This window comes from Gobio gobio (assembly GCF_949357685.1).
Source record: "Gobio gobio genome assembly, chromosome: 3".
NCBI lineage: Eukaryota > Metazoa > Chordata > Actinopteri > Cypriniformes > Gobionidae > Gobio > Gobio gobio.
In genome coordinates this window covers 26,831,640-26,856,007 of record NC_137099.1, presented here as the reverse complement: position 1 = coordinate 26,856,007, position 24,368 = coordinate 26,831,640, and the positions used below count along the sequence as shown (strand labels likewise).

Sequence of the window (24,368 nt, the reverse complement as noted above, 5' to 3'; positions counted from 1 at the left end):
AGGTTTTATATAATAAATTGATATGTCAAGAATTTTTCAAATTATTTTGAAAGAAAACAAGGCACTTGGACACACAAATATATCTGACCCGGATATATAATCAGAATTTAGATTGTTTTAATAAATTTTTTTATGAGCAACATGTTGCTACAGAGCCCTGCATGTGAAATGCATGTAAAACTTTGTTCTCATGATAATTAATTTGTTCCGAGGGAATGAGTTAAGTTGTAGGAATGAATTGTCAATTCGTGGCTATGATATCCTGCTTTTTCCCCCTGCATGTCAACTAAATTATAATAAAGAAATTAGTTAGTACAGCGTGGAAATTAGGGCATTTTTTTTAACTTAAAACCTGTCCCTGAATATATTTGTGGTACTCTGGGGGCTCTGTACTGTACCTTGATAACATGCGCTAAGAAACTTTTTCTGCTGTCTGGTTTTCACGGTAATTACTATTGCTGGTACTAAGATCTGGCAGAATCTAAATGAGATATTTAAGGACATGCGGTCATTATGAGTTTGCAACTGTTTATATCTTATCCATCTTACTAGAACAACAATTCAAGCCTCAACAGAAAGCAGAAGCTCCACCTCAGTCTGTGTTTGCTCTGCCTTACAGATAATTACAGGCTTGATCAGTCCTCGGGCTTAACGAAGCTGCTCTGGCATGAAATAGCAGATACCTGTGTTGACTGAAAGGATGAAGAAGCTTTCATCTAATGCTAAAAGTTTTGTCCAAGATATGTTCTTGCTTCTGAATAAATTGAGTCATGCTGGATTTCCGTTTACTTAAAAAAATCCTTTAATAATAATTGTGCAGTTGGGAATGTTCACGTAATTCTTCATGACGTCAAAGGCAAGGGTGTCTCAGGAGAGAATCGATAGTTTTGTGTAACATCCTCTCAATTGTGGTCTGTCTAGGCGGTTATGCAGTGGCTTCAGAAATGGTTTTGCTTGTTTGCTCAGTCAGTGCTTGAATTGAGTTACTTGTTTCTGTCCTGAGTTATTGTAAGGTTTATATCTGGAGGTGCAAATGACACGCCGTATCCCTATGAGTCAGCAGCTTCAGTATTGTTTACGTGATTCACATTAAATGTCTTACATCTGCATTCTACAGTGCAAGCCTGTGGGGATATATCTTAGTAGCATTAGAATTGCAACCTTTGGAGTCCTGACAGTCATGGAAAACCAATTTTAAATGTTTTTTTTTTTTTTTGAATTCATTAATTAGTTTTTCCCTGTTAGTTTTGCTAGGGAAGAAAAAGTTATAATATACACCGGTGGTTCCCAACCTTTTTTCCAGGAGACCCCTTTTTTAAATAATAAATCCTTAATGATCCCCCACCCCAAACACACTAGCTGGCATACATTTTATTTACTGACAGGGTTTAGCGCTTATAAATCCATGCTGCATGTTGTGCCTGCATGAGTCTGTTGCTAACTTTGCTTAATGCTGGTCAGTATTTACTGTTTTTTACTGAGTTTTCTGAGTTTTTCAAATCCTGATAATCAAATAAGCTTTTAATGATGATTAAAATATTACTAACCATTATACTATCCATCGGGATCATGGTTTATCGTCATACCGGTAATCGTTTCATCCCTACTTTTAACGCTTAAACTAGAGTGAGCATGGTGACCCCATGTAAATCTTTAGCGACCCCCAGGTTGGGAAAAAATTATTTTTCAAAAGTTTGCGGGGATTCTGTGAATAGAAAATAATGTAGAACAGCCTTTATTTTAAATTTTAAAAAAAATAAAATTTATAACATTTTAAATGTCTTTACTGTCACTTTTGATCAATTTAGTGTGTCCTTGTTGAATAGCCTGTGTTAATTTTCCCAAAAAATATAATAAAAAATTATTTATACCCCATACATTAATTACCAAAAATATTATTATAGAATTAAGCTGAAATTGCGCTTTGTAAATTAAAGGATTTTTAAAAATTCTTACCAGGTGATAGCAAATATTGTTGAAAACTCATGGAAAATCATTGATAAAGTTTGGGAAGCCTGTATCTCAAGATTAGTCTAATTAGTTGGCTTCAATTAAAGACAATTGAGCATTTAGATCAGATTTTTGCTCAACTGTTTAATGGTATCTCATTAGCTTGATCTGCTAAAAGTGTCAGTTATGCTTGCATAAACACATATAGACATAAACCAGCCTGTGACAACAATGCATGTGTGCGCTTCAGCACTAAATTCCCGGTGCTTTACCTCCCCACAGTCCTCTTCTGTACATCCCTCTTCCATCATAAGCATCCCTGAGCAATCCTCCTCCCTCATTTGATGCGCTTCAGAGCGGAATGACTTTGGCACAATCTCTCTGGTGCAGCACGAACTCACTGAGAGCGAATTAAGTTCTGAACACCATGAGATCAGCGAAACATTTTATTCAACGGGATCAAGTTGACCGCAGCTTAATATGGAGAGAACGAACCCTGGGAAGTTTCCAACAGCCCCAAGACATGAAGTCTGTTCCATTTGACTCACAGGAACCTTCATAGTTCTGTTCATACCAGAAGTTACCATTTCAGGGAATGGTTTGCTGCAGTATAGCCAGTAAAAAAAGCACTGCCAGCTCTAATTGAAAGCTCTAAATGTAAACGTGCACATATTCTTTATATGTTCTTGGTCACATGTGCTGACGTGTGTGTTACAGAGCTGGAGTGGCCCAGAGAAGCTGCTTGCGCTGGATGAGTTGATTGACAGCTGTGAGCCCACGCAGGTGAAACACATGATGCAGGTGATCGAACCACAGTTTCAAAGAGACTTCATCTCACTGCTGCCCAGAGAGGTAAATATTACCCCAAAATCACTCATCAAATGCCTGGTTTCACAAACAGGGCTTAGATTAAGCCAGGAATTAGACCATTACTGGTGTGCATCTTGAGACAAAACCATGATGAATTTAAGATATGGCAGTGCAAGTTGCTTTCAATTAAAACAGCTCAGACAAGCATTTTAGTCTGGGACTAGTTTAAGCCTTGTCTGTGAAACCGGGGGTTTGTGTTCAGAAATGTTCTTAAATGCTTAAATTTTCTCAGAATGACTAGTTAATAAAAACAAAACACTGATGTCCCTTAATTTTAATGTAATGCGGTCTTCAGGTTTCTGGCTCTTATATTTGATGGTGGTTCTGGAGATTAGTTGACAGACATGTCCTCTCTTACTCCTCGCAATTCTCTCAGCCTCTGTTCAAGAATATAGAGAGGAAACTACCTTCCCCCCCACCTTTCTCTGCTCTTTCTTTCTTTAACGGCAACCTGCTCTCCTTTCATCCTCTCTTCTTCCTGTCGCTGTTTCAGCTTGCCTTTCTTGTTCTCCATCACCTGTCATCTTGTCTCCCTCTTTCCCGGCTTTCCTCCCCGTCAAGGTTGTTTTTCTTCTGTGTCAGTGCAATAATATGCAGGGTGTGTCTGTCTGCCTGATTGAGGCAGATTGTGGAAAAAGCTCCTAGGCTAATACTGTACACACAGTGGAATCTCAGGCTGCAGCCTTTCTGATTGATTGCATAAGGAATGGTGGGACTGTTTGGACATGCTCTGTGTTCACTGAGATCTTAACAAAATGGCAGCACACTTGACAATGGGAGAACAGAAAAAAAAGAAAAGAAAACAAGCTCTGATTAATCCACTACTGTGATTGTGAAGACCTTGGTCATTTAATGGGGTTAAAATGGCAAAATATATATATATTTTTTCTTTTTACTTCAAAAAAATGCATTTATTTTTATTGAGTATTGGAGCAACATAATTGTAGTCTACTCTTTCTCTAACCACATTCCCCACCCTCTCCTGATGTCTCACTCTTTGTCTGTCTTGTGTTGTAGTTGGCCTTACACGTATTGTCATTTCTGGAGCCAAAGGATCTGCTTCAGGCGGCTCAGACGTGTCGTTACTGGCGCATTCTAGCAGAGGACAACCTGCTCTGGAGAGAAAAATGCAAAGAAGACGGTGATTTCACTGCTCTCCACAAACTTTGGAAATTCTTCCATCAACCACACATTTATTAAGTGGTTGTCTGATTGATGCTGTTATAATAGTAGAATCATGCATTGAATCAGTGTTCACTAACATAGAAAACATCTGTTTTACAGGTATTGATGAGCCCTTGCACATAAAGAGAAGGAAGGTTATGAAGCCAGGGTTCACACACAGTCCCTGGAAGAGTGCCTACATCAGACAACACAGAATAGACACCAACTGGAGGAGAGGAGACCTCAAATCACCTAAGGTATTGTGTTCACTTTTATTCTCACTCTTAAGGCCAAATTATTCTTCACTTTTTAAGCGTATGCAAGGGTCAGCGTACTTTGTACGCACAGGTTGCACATGCGCATTTAATGTTTTTGCAGTATTTACATAGTTTGTAACTCATTGCAGAGATTGCTTAAAAACTGTGCATGCGTTGAAAGCCTGTTTACGCGTACAAGTCAAAAGTAGTATACTTTGCAAGGCTGTGCGCATACGCTCACGTACGCGTAAAAAATGAAGTATACTTTCGGCTTTACTTCACGGGTACATTCCTGATAGTGTCCTGCAAAGTGGACTTCACTGGATATACACCCAAGTGTCTAAAAAGGCACTGCAAATGGCACAAGAAACAAGTGTACATCAATACATTACAGGAAATGTAAAAAAAAATTGTATTTTATAAATATATTATTTTAACTAGTGCTGGGCAATCAATTAATCTGAAAGTGAAAAAGAATGAAAGTTTGTGTTTGTGTTTATAAAATAAACTATATATATATGTGGGCGGCAGTGGCTCAGTGGTTCATGTAGGTTGTCTACAAACCGGAAGGTTGGTGGTTCGATCCCCGGTTCCACCTGACCAAGTGTCGAGGTGTCCATGAGCAAGACACCTAACCCCAGCTGCTCCCAACGAGCTGGATGGCGCCTTACATGGCTGACACCGCCGTCGGTGTATGAATGCGTGTGTGAATGGGTGAATGTGAGGCAAAATGTAAAGCGCTTTGGATGGCCGTAGGTCTGTTAAAAGCGCTATATAAATGCAGTCCATTTACCATATATATATATGGTAAATGGACTGCATTTATATAGCGCTTTTAACAGACCTATATATATATACGTATATATATATATATATATACAGTATATACATCCAAATATTTCTTAAATATATACATGGAGTGTGTATTTATATATATATATACATAATAATTATACACAAGACACGCATATGTAAACACAAACTTTTATTTTGGATGCGATTAATCACGTTTAATCACGATTAATCGATTGCCCAGCACTAATACAAACTACCGTTCAATAGTTTGGCATTAGTACGGGGTTTTTTATTTTTATGTATACTTTCATTCTGCAGGGATGCAATAAATGTATCAAAGTTTAAATGAATGCTGATCATTTCTAATCCTGAAAACAATGCATCATGGTTTGCAGCATAATGAGAAATGTTTCTTGAGCACCAAATCAGCATATTAGAATGATTTCTGATCATGTGACTGAAGTAATGATACGGAAAATTCCGCTTTGCCTTCATAGAATAGGAATAAATTACATCGTAAATTGATTTATTTGAAATTATATTCAAATAGAAAACAGTTATTTTAAATTGTAATATTTCACAGTATTGCCGTTTTTACAGTGTTTATGATCAAAAAAATGGAGCCCTAGTGAGCAGAAAAGATGCTTTTGCTTCTGTCCCCTTTTTTACTATAATCATTTTTTCTAGTTCCTTGTTACTGTAAGGCATAATATTAAATCACTTTTATCACTTAGTCAGATTTGGCACTCAAACTGATTTTTACTGCTTTAAGTCTTTGTTGCAAATCTAATTTAGAATTCCTTTTAGGAGACACCCATCAGCCTGTCACCTGGGGCTCAGTCCTGGAACAGATATGAGTGGAAATGTTTAAAGAAAACATCTGCACTAGCCTGTAAAGAGCTACTTAAAAATCCTCTTTAAGGCACAGTGGGTGCAAAAAAATTTTTTTAGGTTTTAAGTGTACACACGTGTGCTCAGCTGCATCAGAACAACAGAAGCAGTTATTTACCTGACGCGTTTGCTACCATGGTGACCATTAACCTGTCGGTTTTGTTCATCTATGTCAAGTTGAAAGCTGCTTTGCCATTTGCCACTTGCCACATCAGCAGTTTCACATCATTCTCACACATCACTGAAATACTGGCATTTCTGTTCATTTTGTAATTAATCTTCTCTTTCTTTCCTGTGCCTTTCCTCTCCAGGTGTTGAAAGGCCATGACGATCATGTCATCACCTGTCTCCAGTTTTGTGGAAATCGCATAGTGAGCGGCTCAGATGACAACACGCTCAAAGTGTGGTCTGCTGTTACTGGAAAGGTAAGGTTTTATTTATTTAGCTTCAAAGGTAAATGCATTATTGTATTTAAATGCATACATTTTAAATTTAAAGTGTTTAATGTTTTTTTATTTTTTTATTAAAGAAATGAACTATAGTATATTCTGTTAAATATCAGCTGTAGGAATGGTAATTGATTCTGCTGCAGCAGGTGATTCTGATTAAAATGAAGCTAAGTTTCATCAACCTAACTTAAGGCCACAGTCACACTAGACTTTGACCATTCTAAATTTCTACGGACACCGCAATGGTTGTAATATGACAACTTTCTTAAAAACATAATTCAACATAATACATCCAAAATTTAAGTTTGCGATTTTAATTAATCTAAAGGGTTCTAGAGTAACATATTAATCTTCTATTAGTCACATGTCTTCACAAGATATGAATTTGCAGGGTTATCAGTTAAAATGATTGGCTTTTAGTTCCCCTATCAGTATTAATGATGATCATTTAATTTTCTCAGTTAACACTGAATAATCAATTGATCACTGATTAAGAAACTCTTTTTGCAATTTTCCACAAAGTTTGGTGGCTTTGCATTTTCAAAATGCTTTCAGATATTTGAAGTGTACATGTACATACATGTGCAGCGGACTCCTCTCATTCTCTTCATCTTCTCACTCTCTCTCTCATGGGAGGTTTGTTTTCATTGAGCATCCTTGTACAACAGCACTTACTGCCATCTCAATTCATCCAGAAAACCTGCACATGAGCATCTTCATCACTTATTCACGTGAGAATGTGTGAACAGTCATGTTCTATTGGACACTGAGATGATCACTAGCTGCAAACAGTGATCCCTGTCTTTCTGGTGGACTGTCTCTCTCTCTTTCTCACCTGCTTTCTTTTCCATTCCCTTCCTCCTGCATTTTAAGGATTAATCGCGCTAGCTGATGCTGTGACATGGTCCTTGTGCTGCAAGTTTATAGCAGTTGTAAAATAACGTGTGTGTGTGTGTGTGCGCGCGGTTCACTCATCATGCAGCGCTGCCCTTTCTATTCCGACCTCCATTTTCATCTAGAGTCTAATGAAATCTCTCCTTTCGATGTTCAATATCATAACAGATACTAACATGTGCGTTATCCTCATTTGTTAGATTTTTCCATCTTCCATCCTCCACGTGACTCTCGCCTAGTCTGCTTTTCACGGAAGAGGATCTCAAATCATTCCCAAGGTTATCAGCCTTCAAGCTTCTGTAATCAAATCTAGCGTGCATTGATTGGCTCTTGTCTTATCACAGCGGAGATGTGATTGGTGCAGCAGCAACATGCTGTCTGATGAGAGACATCATCGTAGCAGATGGCAGATGCGCCATGATTAGGGTCATCGCCGCATATATGGCAGGCTGCCTTTTTGTTCCCATCATGCAGTTCTGTTTGCGGAGCTGTCAAAAAAAAGAAGCACCAGCTTGAAATTGCTTGTAAAGCTTGGATCAACTTCTGTTACCCAGAAATATATCCAAATTCTTTCAAAAAAGGCTAAAACAGGCATTCCAATCAGAGAGTGAGCATAGTTTGTATATGTATGTGTGTCTATAAATTTATAAAACCGTTCTAAAAACATTCGTATTGTACGTGTTCAGTTGGCCCGCGGTGGAAAACAATGTCATTATGTATTTGTAGTGCCAACATAAATCTACAAAAAAAAAATTATAAGATGGCAGAAGTAATCTTAAACGCAAAGATCCAATATTGCAATAAATACCTAATATCAGCCAATAAATTCAACAGCTAAAGTAAATTAAATTCAGTATTTAAATTATTATAATTTTAAATTGCAGGTATCAGCCGATAACGTGATGCCAGTATATTGTGCATCTCTAATATAAAGGAGATTATAGCCATGTGAATAGTGTCTCAAGTCTGATGCAATGCTTTAGAGAGTCCCGTGGCACTGGCTGTGGCCAATTAAACAGGAAATGCTGTGTCCTTTGAAGCGCCTGTCAGAGGAAGTAGAACAGTGAAGCAGGAGACAATGGGATTTAGTGCGACTTCTTCCCTTCAACTATACTCTTTCCTACTCTCTCTTTACTTCTGCAGTTTACTCAACTGTAAACTAAGTCTTTTTGAGTACACAATATACATTCTTTTTGTGTTTTTAAAAAAAAAGAGCATTTTTGCACTTTTGGGGTCTGCAGTCCTGATGCCTTGGCCACAGCCATAAATGTTATTTCGGCTGTGTATTCCACTCTGAATCTATGGATGTGGCCCCCCTCCCCTCTGTTTCGTTGCTCTGTTCTTCTGTTTCTGGTTCTCTTACAGTCTCTGTCTTTTTGACCTTGGGTCTGTTTACTTTTTCCTCTCGTTACACTTCAGTTCACCATTTAAGTGCTGTAAACCTCAGGAGCTCATGCAAGGCAGATACTCACCCTCCGAGACCAAAACCTTCTCGGGTTGGGATCGATAGCAGATCTAGACAAATAGGCTCCTTTGGGTCATGGGTCCCAAATTTCTACATCACCAACCCCCATATACACACGTACTCAGACAAACACTATGAACACAATTTTTTTTTCCAGTTTGACCTCTATTTTGTCTAAAGAATGAAAGTATGTGCTTTCTCTTTGTGTTGTGGTTGGATGTGTCATTGTCCAAATTTCTCTCCGTTCTTTGTTTGCTTTGCTCTGATATTGTCTGAGGATAAAGCCGGCCAAAGAATGTCATAGCGAGAGAATAGTTGGAATTCCTTTGCACACAAGTGCTCTTTTCTCATTAAACACCCTTCATCAGCCCATTTTGAGTTTATCGACTAAAACAGAAAATTTCCATTCACTTGTTTTTCACAAGCAAAAAAGAAAAGAAAAAAGTCAGTCCAAATGGCCATTTTGCTGCAGTCCATCTGTTGGAAGCAGCAGGTTTCTTTCTGTTTAGGTAAAAGGTGCCCTTCACTGCTGATCTGAGAGCAGATTAACAGCTTTTCCCATTACAGATAATGTTTATTGAGGGTTGGCAACACCACCACTATGGGCTGGTTCCCGCTTTCTGTAGAAGTGATTCATGAAAAAAAAAAAAAAAACTTGGATTGGAAAGGATATGAAATACTGGTTGCTAAAAGTAGTTTTTCAATCAAGGATATAATATTTATCAGTTAGAGACATGCAGTCTTGGCTAAGGTTATGATTCATTTACAGATGAGCCATACATAAACAAATAATTATGCAAAACCTCCACTGTTTTATTTACATGTCTTTTTGAATGATTCGTTTATAGTATGTTATTGGTCAATTTGACCCATTTCGGTTTTTATTAGTCAAATATTGGTTAAAACAGGTTGACTTTTTCTCATTTAAGGAACACGCTCATTGAACACTGTGTTGTGGAATGTGTACAAAATTTCTTTGCGGTTCAGTTTGACCCACATATTTCATTGTTAAAGGCAGCCTCTAGAGCTGGATTTTTTTTATTTATTGAAAGGGTAGTTGAGAAACTGAAATAAAACCCATTTACATATATGCATTTGGCTGTAAAAATGTAATATAGAGTTTATGAAAAAATTTTAAAGATTCCCCATGTTTTACATTGTGATTTGTGATGAATTTTATTGAATCGCACCATAATGATTGTACCCAGATTTTTAACCCAATACCAGAATTTGCCCATAAGAGCCATGTTTTAATGAACCACGCTTGTGAGAACAATTCACTAGACATGGTTTCTTGCCATTATGTAGTTGCTACATGTCTATTTTTAGCTGAATCAAGAACGCTGCCTAGGAACCACTGGCATAACTACTTTAGTATACTGGTTGACACATTTATACTGGTATTTTATTGATTTATACACAACCCCTAGCAACATTAGCCCAACATAAAAAATAAGTAGATGTCTGAGCAACGCCTGATATGAATGGTAGATAAAGATCTGATAGGCGTGCCATGGATTACAGACCATCTTCACCCGCACTTGCATGATAATGCTATTACTGGACCCCTTCCATAGTAAATGAATGGGCCTCATGCTGTGTGTAATAGGAAAGTGATTTTGAGGGAAGATTAGGCTCTAACACAGCATCCTGCTCATTTGAATGTGTGCCACGCTTGAGGATGTATACAGCACGATAAGCGTCTGATGAGGGATGAAATGTGACAGAAACATAAGCAAACAGATGAGCTGCTTTGGATTAAGATCAAGATAAGTACAGGGGCTTCTATGGACTTTGGTTTTATTGTTGTCTCCCTGGCATGACCAACAAAACAAGCTACAGTACATTGCGAGTCCGATTACCTGGTAAATAGATGAGACATTTTATCGATTACACCTTCACAGATTATATGTAGCGCTCTCTCTCCATCTCACTGGGAGCTGTCGGACTCGTCCACACTCTCCCTGAGTTGAGAAGGATTCATCCTAAAACTTCAGAGACGATCACCAGCACTCTGAAGCAATGTACGTTTCCTCTATGCCAGCTGTACGAACATGCCTGACATCTAGCAGCTTTAAAATGCCTATGGAATATTCCTCATATAGTGACAGTGACACTTGGCCAACATCTCTCTCTTCTGTCACGTCACAACCAGCCCAGGGCTAAGACGTATTTAATCTGGCTTCTCTGAGATGTGTCGACAGGATATACCCACAGCTCTTTTCACCTGTTCAGGGATGAGTGGAATGGAAAGTTTTGGTGACCACAAAAGATTATGTGGATGCCTTGAAAATAAGACCTAAAAAAATACTAAAAGGCTTTTCACACTGTGCTTAGAGCAGCATTTCTCACTTGTAATTTTGAAAGAAAAGCCTGACCTGGATAGCCCCGATTTTCAAAAGGCCTGGGAAAATCTGAAATGAATAAAATCATAGAGAAATCATGGACAATTCTGTAGTCATTAGAAATATTCCTTTTTTTTTTTTTTTTTTTTTTAAGTGTCTCTTTAAGATTAAATATTAAAAAATGATAAAAAAAATTTGAGATATGCAGTCTTGCATATTCGTTAGGATTAATTTAGAGGTGACTAGTATTAGAAAAATATCAAACTGATTCAGAAAGTGCCTGGCCTAGAAAAGTTATGGACGTCAATAAAATCCTAAAAGATCTTGGAGAAGTCATGGAAAATTCTGTAGTCAATAGAAATGTGTTTGTTATACTTTCTCTATATATACATAAATATGTCTTAAATAATTTAAATTGATTTATCTGAAAATGTGGAAACCCTGTAAACACTGCAAAACTTTGCTGGAAAGTTACAGCAAAATATTTGGAAACAAATAACTGGTCATAAACATCCTCAGTTCTTGCCTCATTAAAATTTCATGAGCATTTTGTACTATTTAGTTTCAGCACCTGAGGGGAAAAAATAATGTCGAACAGCGACGACAAATGTGTTAACTGGAATAAACCAGCAGCGGTATTATGTTTGTACTATATTTCAGAAGATTAAAGACGCCAAAGCAGATTTGTCACAATTTCCACAGACGAATCAACTATTAAAGCATTTACTTGCATGCTATCACCTCATGAATATGAAAATAAGAACATTAATCCGGTCTTTACAAATGTACAGTGTGGTATTTCAAAACGTTCCCAGGGTAAAGTATGAACTGTGCAGGTGAAACCCTGGCTTTAGATTGACAAATTGACAAAACCCGAAAGCCCTTGAGACCGTTTATGCAATGTGTTGAAAGCAGCTGCCGCTGGAGGTCACCTTTCGTGGAGATGTTTACGGTAGCGCGGGAGGCCTGGGTGTGACAGGACGTACTGTAGAGAGGAGTGAGGAGGTCACAGGGAGAGTATGAGCATATGCATCTGCTTCTCTCACTGTGAAAACAGCCCTCCAGCCTCCATCCTCCTGTTTACTTCTTGCTTTCATCACATCTTTCACTCATCCTAAAGCCTTTGGCTCCGTTTCACGCTCTCTCCTTTCGTTTTCGCTGCTTTATTAATTTCCTGCGACTCTCCTCCCCCTCTCTCGCTTCAGCCATGACTCAGACTGCACCTTTGGCTGACCACCAACTCCTTAACATGCAGACTGCAGCACTCCTGCCCAAACCATCCACCCACCCCTGCATCAGAGAAACAAACACACCCAAGCCGGAGATTACCTTCATATGCTGATCTTGCAAATGATATATTAGAAGATGTTCTTGAATAAGCTTAAACCTCTGCTCGGTTGAGGCCTGATGGTCTTAACAGCCCTACAAAAGATTTTGAAATGGGGTTTTATGGTAGCTGTAGATCCAGTAGATAATTAGCTCCGTCCCATTCATATTTAATGAGGTTAAATGCTTCTAACCCAGTGTTATTTTATATATTAGTACAGTATTTACTAATGCTGAATTAGCTTTTTATTTTAGGTTTTCACTTTCATTTATTTGACTAGTTTTGATTTTGTCATTTTTAATGCTTTCAGAATAAGTAATTTTAGTACTTCAACTTATTTTCAGTTGCTAATTTTGGTTTGTCTTTCATCTATTTATATTTTATTTTATTTCAGTTGTACTCCAGTTAATGAAAACTTTAGTTTGACAATAACACTGATCTAATGACCTTTTGAATAGTCAGTCTTTCCCAGAAAGCTTGGAACTGATGTAATATGGTGGTGGTGACCGCATTGCTAGGTTTTGTATGCAAAGACTCTGTTTACCCTTCTGTTTATGCAAACAGCCATCAGCTATTTATTGGCCCTAGAAGAGGTTTTGTGCTCACGAGAACCGTACCATGGTTATGGCACACTATAATTTCCTCTGTTTACCTTGTATACCCTCCTTTAACTCTTTTACAAAGCCAAGGCTCAACAGCTGAACTGTGTTAAACAGACAGATGTTCTTCAAACTCCAGTTCCCACAAACCATTGTAGTCTGTGGTTTGATGATGAAAAGCCTTAATAATAGTGCTCTTCCAGATTGGACAGGACTTTTTTAGTATGGAAATAGGGTTAGCAATGAAAACAGCTGCTCTAAACAGTCGGCTCACCATCTGAAACACAGAATGTGTGTGCCAATCGTGACCATTCAGGGATACGGTGGGTTTTGAACACAAGAACGAGGGTGTTGAAATAGGACCCGCTTCAGTCCGACAAGGGAATTGTGGATTTTTTGGAAGGAGACTAAACAAAATAAGCACTGGCACTTTACCACCCTAGCCACAATTTGCACGGTATCTTCTTCCCTAAGATTAGATGTGGACTGTAAAATGAGTGGAATTTGGAAGGGGTTACTCAAATGGATTTAAACCTCGATCCTTGGCTTCAAACGTTTCCCACCAGCCACTCAAACGGAATGCTAATCTCAATGCCTCGTGGGTGCCACAGACTTGCTCTTTTATGGTTTTTCAACGGGCAGATAAACAGACACCTAAGCCATTTGGTTTCAAAGGTCCTCTCACAGACACAGCCTGAGCAAGCTGTAATCGCCTGAGAACACGGTCTGAAAGCTCTCCGTGCTCACCGGCATTATTTAAACCACCCCAACATTCCATGGGAAAGATCCATCGCCTTAGTAACACATACTCATTATGGAACACAACGCCTCATGCATAATGCAGTAAGAAGTACATTAATATTCATGATTTAGCCTCCCTCCTTTTTCTCTCTGGCGTGTTATGGACACTACAGATGTGAGTGGAGTAGCTTTTGATCATAAGATAAGAAATTGGCTTTGGGCACGTTTTAACACTGGGATTGTTCAGAGACGACATCCCTGTCGTTTCTCCAGTTCCCTATGAAGAGACATTCTGCTTTTAACCCCTTCGTTTTATCATCCCCTTTGTCATTTTTGCAGGTACAGTAATGGTTTGAAATGCTTGTTAATTGGTTTGATTTCCTCAGTAGTTGCTCTTTTGTTCCATCAATTGCCACATACGGCGATGGAACAAAGCAAGACGATTAAAACGCTCGAAAGCCTTCGGTGTCGTGGAGGTTGGTCATCACTTCTAAAGATTAATGATGCATTGCGGTTGATCATGAATCGAGATGGAGACAGAAATAGGAGCAGCTGCATTATGAATTAAAGGCCTTGAGGTCCTCCTTTTTCACATCTCCTGGGTTTATCACTCCCGCTTTTATTGGTCATGGTTCAGAGGTTACGCCTTTGACACTTGCAAAGCTTTCCGCTCGCCTCATAACATAACAGAATGACCATAGGCACCTTTGATTCCATGTTTGCCTGAGAAATTAAATTGAATTCGGTTTAATTATATTTCAAGGAAATGGTCCTTAGCATTGTGGATTATTCAAAGGGATTTCTCTCATCATGCTGATCGATATCTAATATATTATATGAAATAAAGGGTGTTTCTTTTTCCATTAAATCCTGCTGAAGCTTCCTGCTTCAAATGGACTGTAGAGTTATTTATATTTATTTATATTATATGTTGATCATTTCTTGGGTAAAGGTCAAAGTGATGGAGTGCTTAAAATTAGTGCAGTCATTTGGTAATTCATTTGCAATTTAAATTCATTTGATTTACACTTGTATTCCTTCTCTCTTTGTCGCCAGTGTTTGCGGACGTTAGTCGGCCACACCGGTGGGGTCTGGTCCTCTCAGATGCGAGACAACATCATTATCAGTGGCTCCACAGACCGAACGCTAAAGGTCTGGAATGCAGAGACGGGAGAATGTATCCACACGCTGTATGGTCATACCTCAACAGTGCGCTGTATGCACTTGCATGAGAAAAGGTAACAACTACCACCTCCCAAAGGGCACTTTATATCCAGAATGCATATAGATTACTTCACTGAAGGTATTATTACAGTAAAGGCAGTAATATTTTCTATTTTTAATATATTTTAATCATTCTTATATGCTAAAACCTTTCTTATCAATGATCAATCAATCGTTTTTTCCAGTTTAGTTTGTGGCCCATCTTGTGGTCATATGACCGAATAAGTTGGATTAAATAATATAAAGGGTGATTCCCAGCAAAGGGGTAAATTATTTTGCTTTTAACGTATTAAACTGAATTTATTAATATATTTATATGAATTAAATACTTAATTAGATATATTATCCAAAAAAAAAAAAGTGCATGATTAATACATTTGGATTGCACTCTTAGCACAATTTTTTTTTAATAAATATAAAAAATATATATATAATTAATGTTAAAATTTGTTATTAAAAACATGTAATATTTGAATATTGATATGAATTGAATTGAAACATTGCTGGTGAAAAAAATAAATTGTAAGTGAAACACTGATGTAGAGTATCAGCTTTGGATAAACTACCATGCATGAGTTCATTTTCTTTCAAGTGTTATATAAAGAAAAATATATTATATAATACTTCTTTAAAGAGAATTCCCTTCAATAGCTTGTTAAACCGCACATTTCCCATCTGATTTCAGCTGTACACAATACACATTACTTGCATACATGCTTCTTTATGCTCTTTTGTGAACTACACAATTGCTCGCATGACAATATTCTCTGTTTTCAAAGCCTTTGGGCCAACTGGTGTGCATATTTTCCCTTTGTGTCAAGCTTGATTGCTTATTTTGTTTAGTGACCTCAGGCTTCATTCAGCAACAACAATAGTAGTTTCTCTGTTACTCTTTGCTTCACCAGCACCCATTTTAATGTTCATTTTGTTTGTTTTAAAATATATATATATCAAACTCATGTCCTAGGGGTCTGGTTTTATAAGCAAATAATGTTTTCCCTTTGATTTATGTAATGCTATAAGCTTATACATCCCTTGAAGGTACAAGCAATTGACTGTCATAGACTTCTGAATTAATGCCTGATTAAATTCTGCCATAAGTTGAAAAAGGAATCATTTCAACATTATTATGTGAAACTTTTAATGGAAGCACACACTTTATGATGTTGAAAAGTAAACCAGTTTTTTTTTCTCTCTCAGGGTGGTGAGTGGTTCTCGGGACGCCACGCTGCGGGTTTGGGACATAGAGACGGGTCAGTGTTTGCACGTCCTCATGGGTCACGTGGCAGCCGTTCGCTGCGTACAGTATGACGGCCGTAGGGTGGTCAGCGGGGCCTATGACTTCATGGTAAAAGTGTGGGATCCTGAAACCGAGACCTGCCTACACACACTCCAGGGTCACACCAACAGAGTCTACTCCCTACAGGTAAACATAGGCATTTACCTACACCTGACATACGTGCCCTGACTCTATCGCTCAACCACTTCACCTGCCTCTCAGAGGTCATATTAATGGCTGATGGATTTATAGTCTTTTAAAGAAAGAAAAAGAATCAAGCCATCTCCTCAAAGAAAAAAAAAAGTATTTCGGGTCATTGCTACAGTAATTTTTTGAGCAGCAAGGCAAGAGATCTTTACAGCCAAATCATTGCTCACTGCTCTAAAGGAACATGGGTTAAAGAGATATTTGACCTGAATAAGAAGCACTATATTCTGTCTATTCTCTTGAAAAGAGTTTCATGACCTACTGCTAACTGTGTTGGAAGTTTACCTGAGCCACACACCTTCAGTGACTCAGTATTATTTAATCATGAGTGCTATTAGGTGTAACCACAATAGGATCTGCAAAAATGGTTCAAGCACAATTATGTTTATTATTATATTTCATTTTGGTTCATAGTACAGGGTCAGGCTGCTTCTGCCAAATCAAAGTCATGTGGTGCAACCAACAAGAAGACACATTGAAAATTCAAATAGCAGATCATTTGTCCTTTTTATGGCATGGCAAGGTCATTATAAATGTCACGTTCTACAACCCCACAAAAAAAACTTTTTTTACCATAACATTTTTTAATGATTAATGTGTGCACTTAAGGTGTAAGGAAATCTTTAGATTTTTTTTTTTAAATGTTACACTGCATGACGATTCTTAAATTATTAATCTATTGTAAAACAACATTACTGCATTATTATTATTATTTTGTTATTTGTATCTTGGATTTGTCTTTGACCCAGCAACTGTGGGACAAAGCATTTGGGCTGTAGTCCCTACTAATCTGCATTTGTCCTCATTTGTTCATATATCCATCATTTGAAGAGCTTTGCAGTAATTACATAAAAAATAATCAAACATAGTGCCATTTAATGCAGTAACAATGGAATGGAAAATATCTGGAATTCACCCTCGTTCTGCATCTCATTGTGAAATGAATCAAATCCCTGCCCTGCTCAATACAGCTTTTATTGAATTGTTCTTGGGTTTTATTCTAGACACAGAATAAGCCGAATGACTACTCTGGGTGTTTAGCCACAGTCGTTTTCTAACATAATGTAATTTATTAATTACTGAACAATGATTTATTTAATCCCTTTCTTTCTACAGTTTGACGGCATCCATGTAGTGAGCGGTTCGTTGGACACATCAATTCGGGTGTGGGATGTAGAGACAGGAAACTGTATTCACACGCTCACAGGTCATCAGTCTCTCACCAGCGGCATGGAGCTCAAGGATAATATCCTTGTCTCTGGAAACGCAGACTCCACCGTCAAGATCTGGGACATCAAGACCGGCCAGTGCCTACAGACACTGCAAGGTGAGCAGAGAGAGAAGGATTGATCGCAACTCACTCAAAGGAATAGTTCACCTAATAATGACAATGACAGATCAGTGACTTAAAGGGATAGTTCACCCTAGAATCAAAATTAATTCATAAATTACTCACCCTTTCTTTAATACCATATGCCCTTCTTTCTTTTATGGACGACAAAAGGAGAATTTTTATTTTTTTTCCTACTTGGCTCGTCCATATAATGGTAGTGAATAGTGGATCGCATCAAGCGCTTTAAAAAAAGACGCAAAAAAATATCACAGAATGATCCCATGTGATGCATAACGTATATACCAAGTGTTCTGAGGGTATACAATATAAAATTGAATGGTTTATTAAACGAAAATACTGACCTTGACCGTTGGTCTTCAGTGCACAGCTACTGAACTAAGGGAAAAGACTAAATCAATCAAAGTAAAGGGAATCAGTACGTACAATTATTAATATTAAAGATGAACGAGAAACAGCAAGTGCTTTTTGCCATCGTGGCTATTTATCTGCAGCAAAAGCACAAGCACAAGCACTGAGCCCGAATGGATTTATTAACCCAGATAGACCAGAGTCGACACAGCAAGTATTCCCTTTGTTGCTGCGTGTCGCTGGCAGTGTGAACATAGCTTTATTTTTGTATGGATCATTGCCGTATTTATTATAAAAGATTTATCTGTAAACATTATTTTATTTTTAAATGAATGCACCCTTTTAATCTTTAATCAAAATGACATCTCTTCTCTAATGACATGCGTGAGGGCGTGACAATAATCCCTTTCCTCCAACAACCTGTCACTCACATGAGCAATTTGCAGCAATTAGCAAACGACAACGATCCAATCAATTTCTGATGTAAAAAATGAGATCCCATCCTAATTTGTTTTTTCTAGTTCGATAAGCCATTTTACTTTGGTAAATGGTACAATAGGGAATAAAATCAGCTTGCAATGTGTGTTTCATGCCGACTTAAAACGCAGCATTATTCTGCAAAGTCATTCATGTTAATCCGACAACAAAACATAGCTTTAACAAAGATTAATTTAGATTTACTTCATACAGTGAACACTATAGTGTTATTTTACATTTAGGGTTAATCATTACGTGTATGTACCTGAATAGACTACAGTTAGACCTTACTTTATTTGTATCTTTGTTATACCATATTTATCCTTGCTTGTAATTTGTGTATTTGATCTTGGCTTGTACCTTGGCTAGTATTTTTTGTTAAAGTTAGTATCATTAAAATTATTGAATTTCATTAAAACATTTTATCAAATTATACAGAAGTAAGATAATTTCAAATAAATAAATAAAATAAGATTTTCAGTTTTGTTTTTTGGCCAAATATGTATTTTTATATCATTCCCAGCCTCTCTTAGAATCTTGAGCCTTAAATCTTTTTGAAGGGTGGGGAATAGATGTCATGATGAAAGAATTGGAGGGGGTTGTGGTGATCTTGTTGGGGGTGCCCAGAGGGCAAGACAGAGGGAGATGGACCATATATCAGTTTGTAGGTCATTTAATTAGGTCATTGAGCATTTCCTGTTATCACGTAATGACTCTCGTTTGACACAGAAACACACATTTGACCCCAGACAAGATGCTCAACTCAACGACGGAGCTTTGAAATGCGAATGCTCATAATACACAGAGTCACTCATTAAAGGAAAAGGGTCTATTGTGTCACTCTGTGTAGTGTCTTGCACATCAATAGAGAGCGGCCATCTCATTTACATTCACACAGTTGACTTAAGCGCTCTATTAATGGGTATTCATGAACAAATTCATGCCTTTGAAATGGAAATTTTAGTTTTCATTCACTCATGAACTTCAGTCTGTCTTTGTTCTCAGGTCTAGATGTTTGATAACATGATTTTCAGTATTTGACTGTGGATTGCCTGTGATGTTGCTGTGATAGCTCACCACACCCCTCTGCAGTAACAGGAGCCAGTGTAGCACATCTCTTTTTTTGCTCTATATGCCTCGCTGACAGCAGTCTAAGCACTTTTGTTTAGACTCGCATGTTCCTTGGCCTATCAGAAAGACTGGCTCAATTCAATACCTCAAGGGCATAGAATCAAAGCCATTTATGCCACAGTATTTCCCGTAACCATAGTTACACATCTTCTCTCCGCTCTATCCATTGTGGCAAGTAGCTGCATTTCGCTTTCCTGTCTATCGATGCTTTCAGCGTTGCGATGTGTGTGATGAGCCTCTACATCTGGAATACCTTGTGGAAAAATACACAAATAATATACTTTAAAAGAATATACCCAAGTGCAAATTGAATGTAATGTTTTCCACACTTAAATGCATGCTATTTGGAGTAAAATGAAAATGTATTTGTTGAAATTTATATTAATGCAATTATTTGAACTTAAGAGTGCTTCTTTGGTCAATTTAGGTCGGACTCGAGCATATAATTATGCAATTTCATAATTCTGTTGTTTTTGAAATATGATTAAAGTGTAATGCTGTATATACTTGTAAGCATTTACGGTAACTAAAATATACTTTCATGTGATTTCTATTGAATCTTATGTCATGTACATCTAGTACGTTTCAAATATATTAACATTAAATGTAATATTGAATAAAACGCTGCAGTTAAGATGTTTATCAAGCACTTTAAATGTGCTTTAGTATGTTAGATACCAAATAAATATATTTTGTCATGCTTTAAAATGTATTTATTTATTAAATTTATTTAAAATGTATTGATTTATAACAGAGGTTCTCAGCTCTTTCCTGCAGACTTTAGACTCTATTTTAAACAAAAAACAATTGTGATTCTCAATTTCTCCAGAATTGTGCAGCTCGAATTACTAAGTGTACTTTTTATTTTTTTTATTTATTGTTTGCCCACAGTATAAAGTTAACATTAACATTATCACAACACACAACATAAAGTTCTATTCATGTTACAGGGTGTACAAAACCTAAAAAACAGGAAGTCCAATTTTTTTTTATTTTTATAATAAACCAACAACAGCCACAGATAAGCAGTTACATTGATTTAGAGCATCCTTTAAAAAGGAAATCAAAGGGAATTAGCAGAGATGAACAGAAGTCTGATATGCATGTTAAGGGAGTTCCTTTATATATTCCCAAAGGGGGGAGTCCATATCAGACAGAATTGATCAGATTTGTTTATGTTTGTCGTAGATAAGCTTTTCAAGTGGTAACCATGTTGCAATCTGTGGTGTCCACATTTTAAGGGATTGAGCCTGTGATGCAGACCAAAGTAGCAAAATGCATTTTTTAGCTAAGTATACCAGATAGCTGTATTGCATCTTTTTTTTTTATTTTAACAAAGTGTACTTTTGAGTGTACTTAAGTGTGTTAAGAAACAATCAAAGTGAAAGTGTACTCCAAGTACACTTGAGTGGCCTTTTTTCAGTAATATTGTATCATCTGCAAGTTTTTTTTTTTTTAATATACTTTTAAAGATTTGACTACAAGTGTACATTAAATACAATTAAATGTACTACTTTTTCTCAATGAACGTCAACTCCTAACTTATCTTTTCTTTCTTTTATATCGTTCTCAGGTCCCCACAAGCATCAGAGTGCAGTAACATGCTTGCAGTTCAACAAGAATTTTGTCATCACCAGCTCTGATGACGGTACGGTGAAGTTGTGGGACCTTCGGACAGGCGAGTTCATCCGCAACCTGGTCACACTGGAGAGCGGAGGCAGCGGCGGTGTGGTCTGGCGCATCCGTGCCTCCAATACCAAACTCGTTTGCGCGGTGGGCAGCCGTAATGGCACGGAGGAAACCAAGCTCCTGGTGCTGGACTTCGATGTGGACATGAAGTGAAGGGGGGTGAACTTAAAGGGGACTTGTTTGGAAATGGGGAGGGGGGGGAGAGCAACCTGCCCCGGGTCTTTCCGCGCCAGGACCGATCGCTCACTTCATGGCATCTCAACCTCCCCAATAAGTTGCCGCCAACATCCCTCCCCGTTGTGCCACGGTCCACGACTGCCGCCACAGTTCCGTTCACCTTCCGAAGGGGGGAGGGGTGGGGGCAGACGCTCATGCACCGCAGCATTCTGGGAAGGAAACTGACAAAGAGGACTTGGGAAGACTGGACTGTCCCTTTTCCTACCACTCAAGGCGACCTCGCACAGAGACTTGTTCGCTCAAGCCTGACTGAAATTCATACCCATATGTACAAACGTTATTTTTTTGATCAAAACAGTCGACACTGTATACATAAAAACCCTAACGCATCAACACGGACACAGAGTGATAAATAGTGTATACAAATTAAATTTTAATGGAGAAAGATGAGATTTGAAGAGCTTTGTACTGCGGGAGCGATTCGAGAAAGAGAGACAAAGGAAGCCAATTTTGTCAGTCCTCATCAACCTCAGCACACGCCAAATATCCCTTTCTTCCTCGCACGTTATTTTCTTTTGTATCCGTTTTTTTTTTTTGTGATTTGTTCCCCACAACTTTTTTTTGGTTTTCGCATCAACAGCTGTGAATTACAAGTTTTGTGCTTTCTTTTCAAGTTCAGCATTTTTTGTTCACTTCCTGCCTACTGTTGCAAACAACAGGTCTCAGTATTAAGCTAAACCCACTCTGCTGGTTCACACATTTTTGAGGTTTTCTTTTGTAGTGTTTTTTTTTTTTTTTTTTTTTTTTTTTTTTTTGTAATCCATAAGCAGTGCCTCTCTGGATCGGAGATGACCTGCATTTATTGTTTTTCAACCAGTCTGCTCTCATTAGTTCATCAGTGCTGGTGCTCTGTGAGAAATGGGAATGTTTTCCCATAAGCTCCTGGGAATATGTCCCCCCCCCCACCTTTTTTTCCCCCCAGTGCTGTCCATCCCAGTGGCCAAACTGGATTTTATGCTGCTAGACACACAGAAAAATAAGGTGGAACTTTAACTGGCTGTGACGTTTTAGTCCCAGACGAAATTCTAAACAAAAGTTACTTGTAGAGTTTGAACTTATAAAAACGACACAAACAAACGTACCAACAAAAGCAAGATATCGACATAACAGCTTCTCTTTTTTTTGCCACTGAAACTTGAGCCAAATGTGCCTCTACGAGGCGTAGAGGAGGGAGAATGTCTGACAAAGAGACGGGTTTGTCTGCTGAGATGAAACGACGGACGAGTAGAAACTATTTTGCGCGTTTGTGAGCATGACTGGGTGTGCGTGCGGGTGTGTGTTTGAGCAAATTGTTCACACATTCCTCGGGACAAAAGCTCTGCAGCCTGCTCTGTGTGGAAATGTATGCTTCGACAAAAAAAGAATACCGTTCTTGTTTTTAATTAGTTGAAAAACAAGATTGTTGGAACCGACGTTAAGTTACCGAAGAAAAAAGGTGGTCTTAGTGTACAGAAATGGACATCTGATTACGTTTTAAGTGCTAGAGCTTACCTGGTTCCGTTGGTAATGCTCTCATGACTTTTTTTTGTTTTGTTTGTTTTGGGGTTTTTTTTGTTTTGGTTTTTTTTTATGGTAAAGCAGCTTCATAGATAAACAGAACGTAACCGCATCCGTAGCCAAACAATTTGTCTCATCCTCCAAGTCACACAACTCAAGCTGAACTGTGAAAGTGGTTTAACACTGTATATTAAAAGAAAAAACAATCTTGTTCTTTCTCCTGTTTTTTTTTTTCTGTTTTTTTTTTTCTGTTTTTTTTTTCTGTTTAATTTATAATCTGGTTTGAGAAATCAGATGTTGGAGCTGTTTTTTTTTTTGTTTTTTTTTTTCAGTTTATGTAAACTGCCTGGCATAACAGACAGATAAAAAAAGAAACCTTAAAGGGATTGTGTATTTGTTTGATTCATTTAGAATTTTTATTTTCTTATAACTTAAGTGCAATAAAATGTGGTTTTTCTTTGTTCATTTCAACGATTTTGGCTTTCTGTGTTCCTCAATGTGTGAAAGTGTGTCATGTGTCCAATAAAGCTTCTATAGTTTGTTCCGCTTAAGAAAAAGGCATTCCAACCATGGGGCTTATTGGTTAATGTGATATTCATTTAACAAGGCAGAAACTCCTGAAATTGAACGAACAGCTGATAAATCATTTAAAGATATCTGCTGATGTCTCAAGGGTACATCAGTAACTTTCTAAACCAGTCAGTGTTTGTTTGTCATTTTTATGCAACCTTAAATTGTGTGCAATCTTTTTTTGCACCCTAGGCCTCCATTTGGCATCAGAAGAATGTAAATCTGAGCTCTTAGACATAACCAAAAAATTTTCAATTGAGGGATGATGTATTTCTCTGTATCTGTTGCGGAGTCATCCTGCCTAAAGCTACAGAATGTTCATAGCCTGTTGCCTAGCAATGGTTCAGCTCTGCTTAGTTACAACAGTGTTCAAATAGTTGATACTGTAAGTCAAGAGTACCAGAAGAAAACCCATACTGTATATAAGATTCTCTGCTCTGTTAAAAGTATTGCATACAATTTATGATAAACTGTAGATGCCGGAAATTCACAGTAAAAATACTTTCCAGTATTAGGGGTGGAATATTGGTTCCTGTATAATTACAACTTCTAATCGAATATTTCGTTAAGTTATGTAACTACTACTACCTGAACTAAATTAGCATTTC

General features: G+C 37.7%; 1 protein-coding gene across 2 annotated transcripts in view; it reads left to right on the top strand.

Moving 5' to 3' along the window:
• fbxw7 (F-box and WD repeat domain containing 7) overlaps positions 1–23,739 on the top strand; it is an 88,174-nt gene extending 64,435 nt beyond the window's left edge. For both annotated transcript variants that reach the window (XM_079812914.1, XM_079812915.1), the window contains exons 4-11: positions 2,668–2,802; positions 3,838–3,961; positions 4,105–4,241; positions 6,239–6,352; positions 14,804–14,985; positions 16,172–16,397; positions 17,574–17,784; positions 21,341–23,739. In XM_079812914.1, the coding sequence (XP_079669040.1) occupies positions 2,668–2,802; positions 3,838–3,961; positions 4,105–4,241; positions 6,239–6,352; positions 14,804–14,985; positions 16,172–16,397; positions 17,574–17,784; positions 21,341–21,609 (1,398 nt within the window). In that variant the 3' untranslated portion in view covers positions 21,610–23,739. The remainder of the gene's footprint in view (positions 1–2,667; positions 2,803–3,837; positions 3,962–4,104; positions 4,242–6,238; positions 6,353–14,803; positions 14,986–16,171; positions 16,398–17,573; positions 17,785–21,340) is intronic.
• Positions 23,740–24,368: the final 629 nt, after the last annotated feature.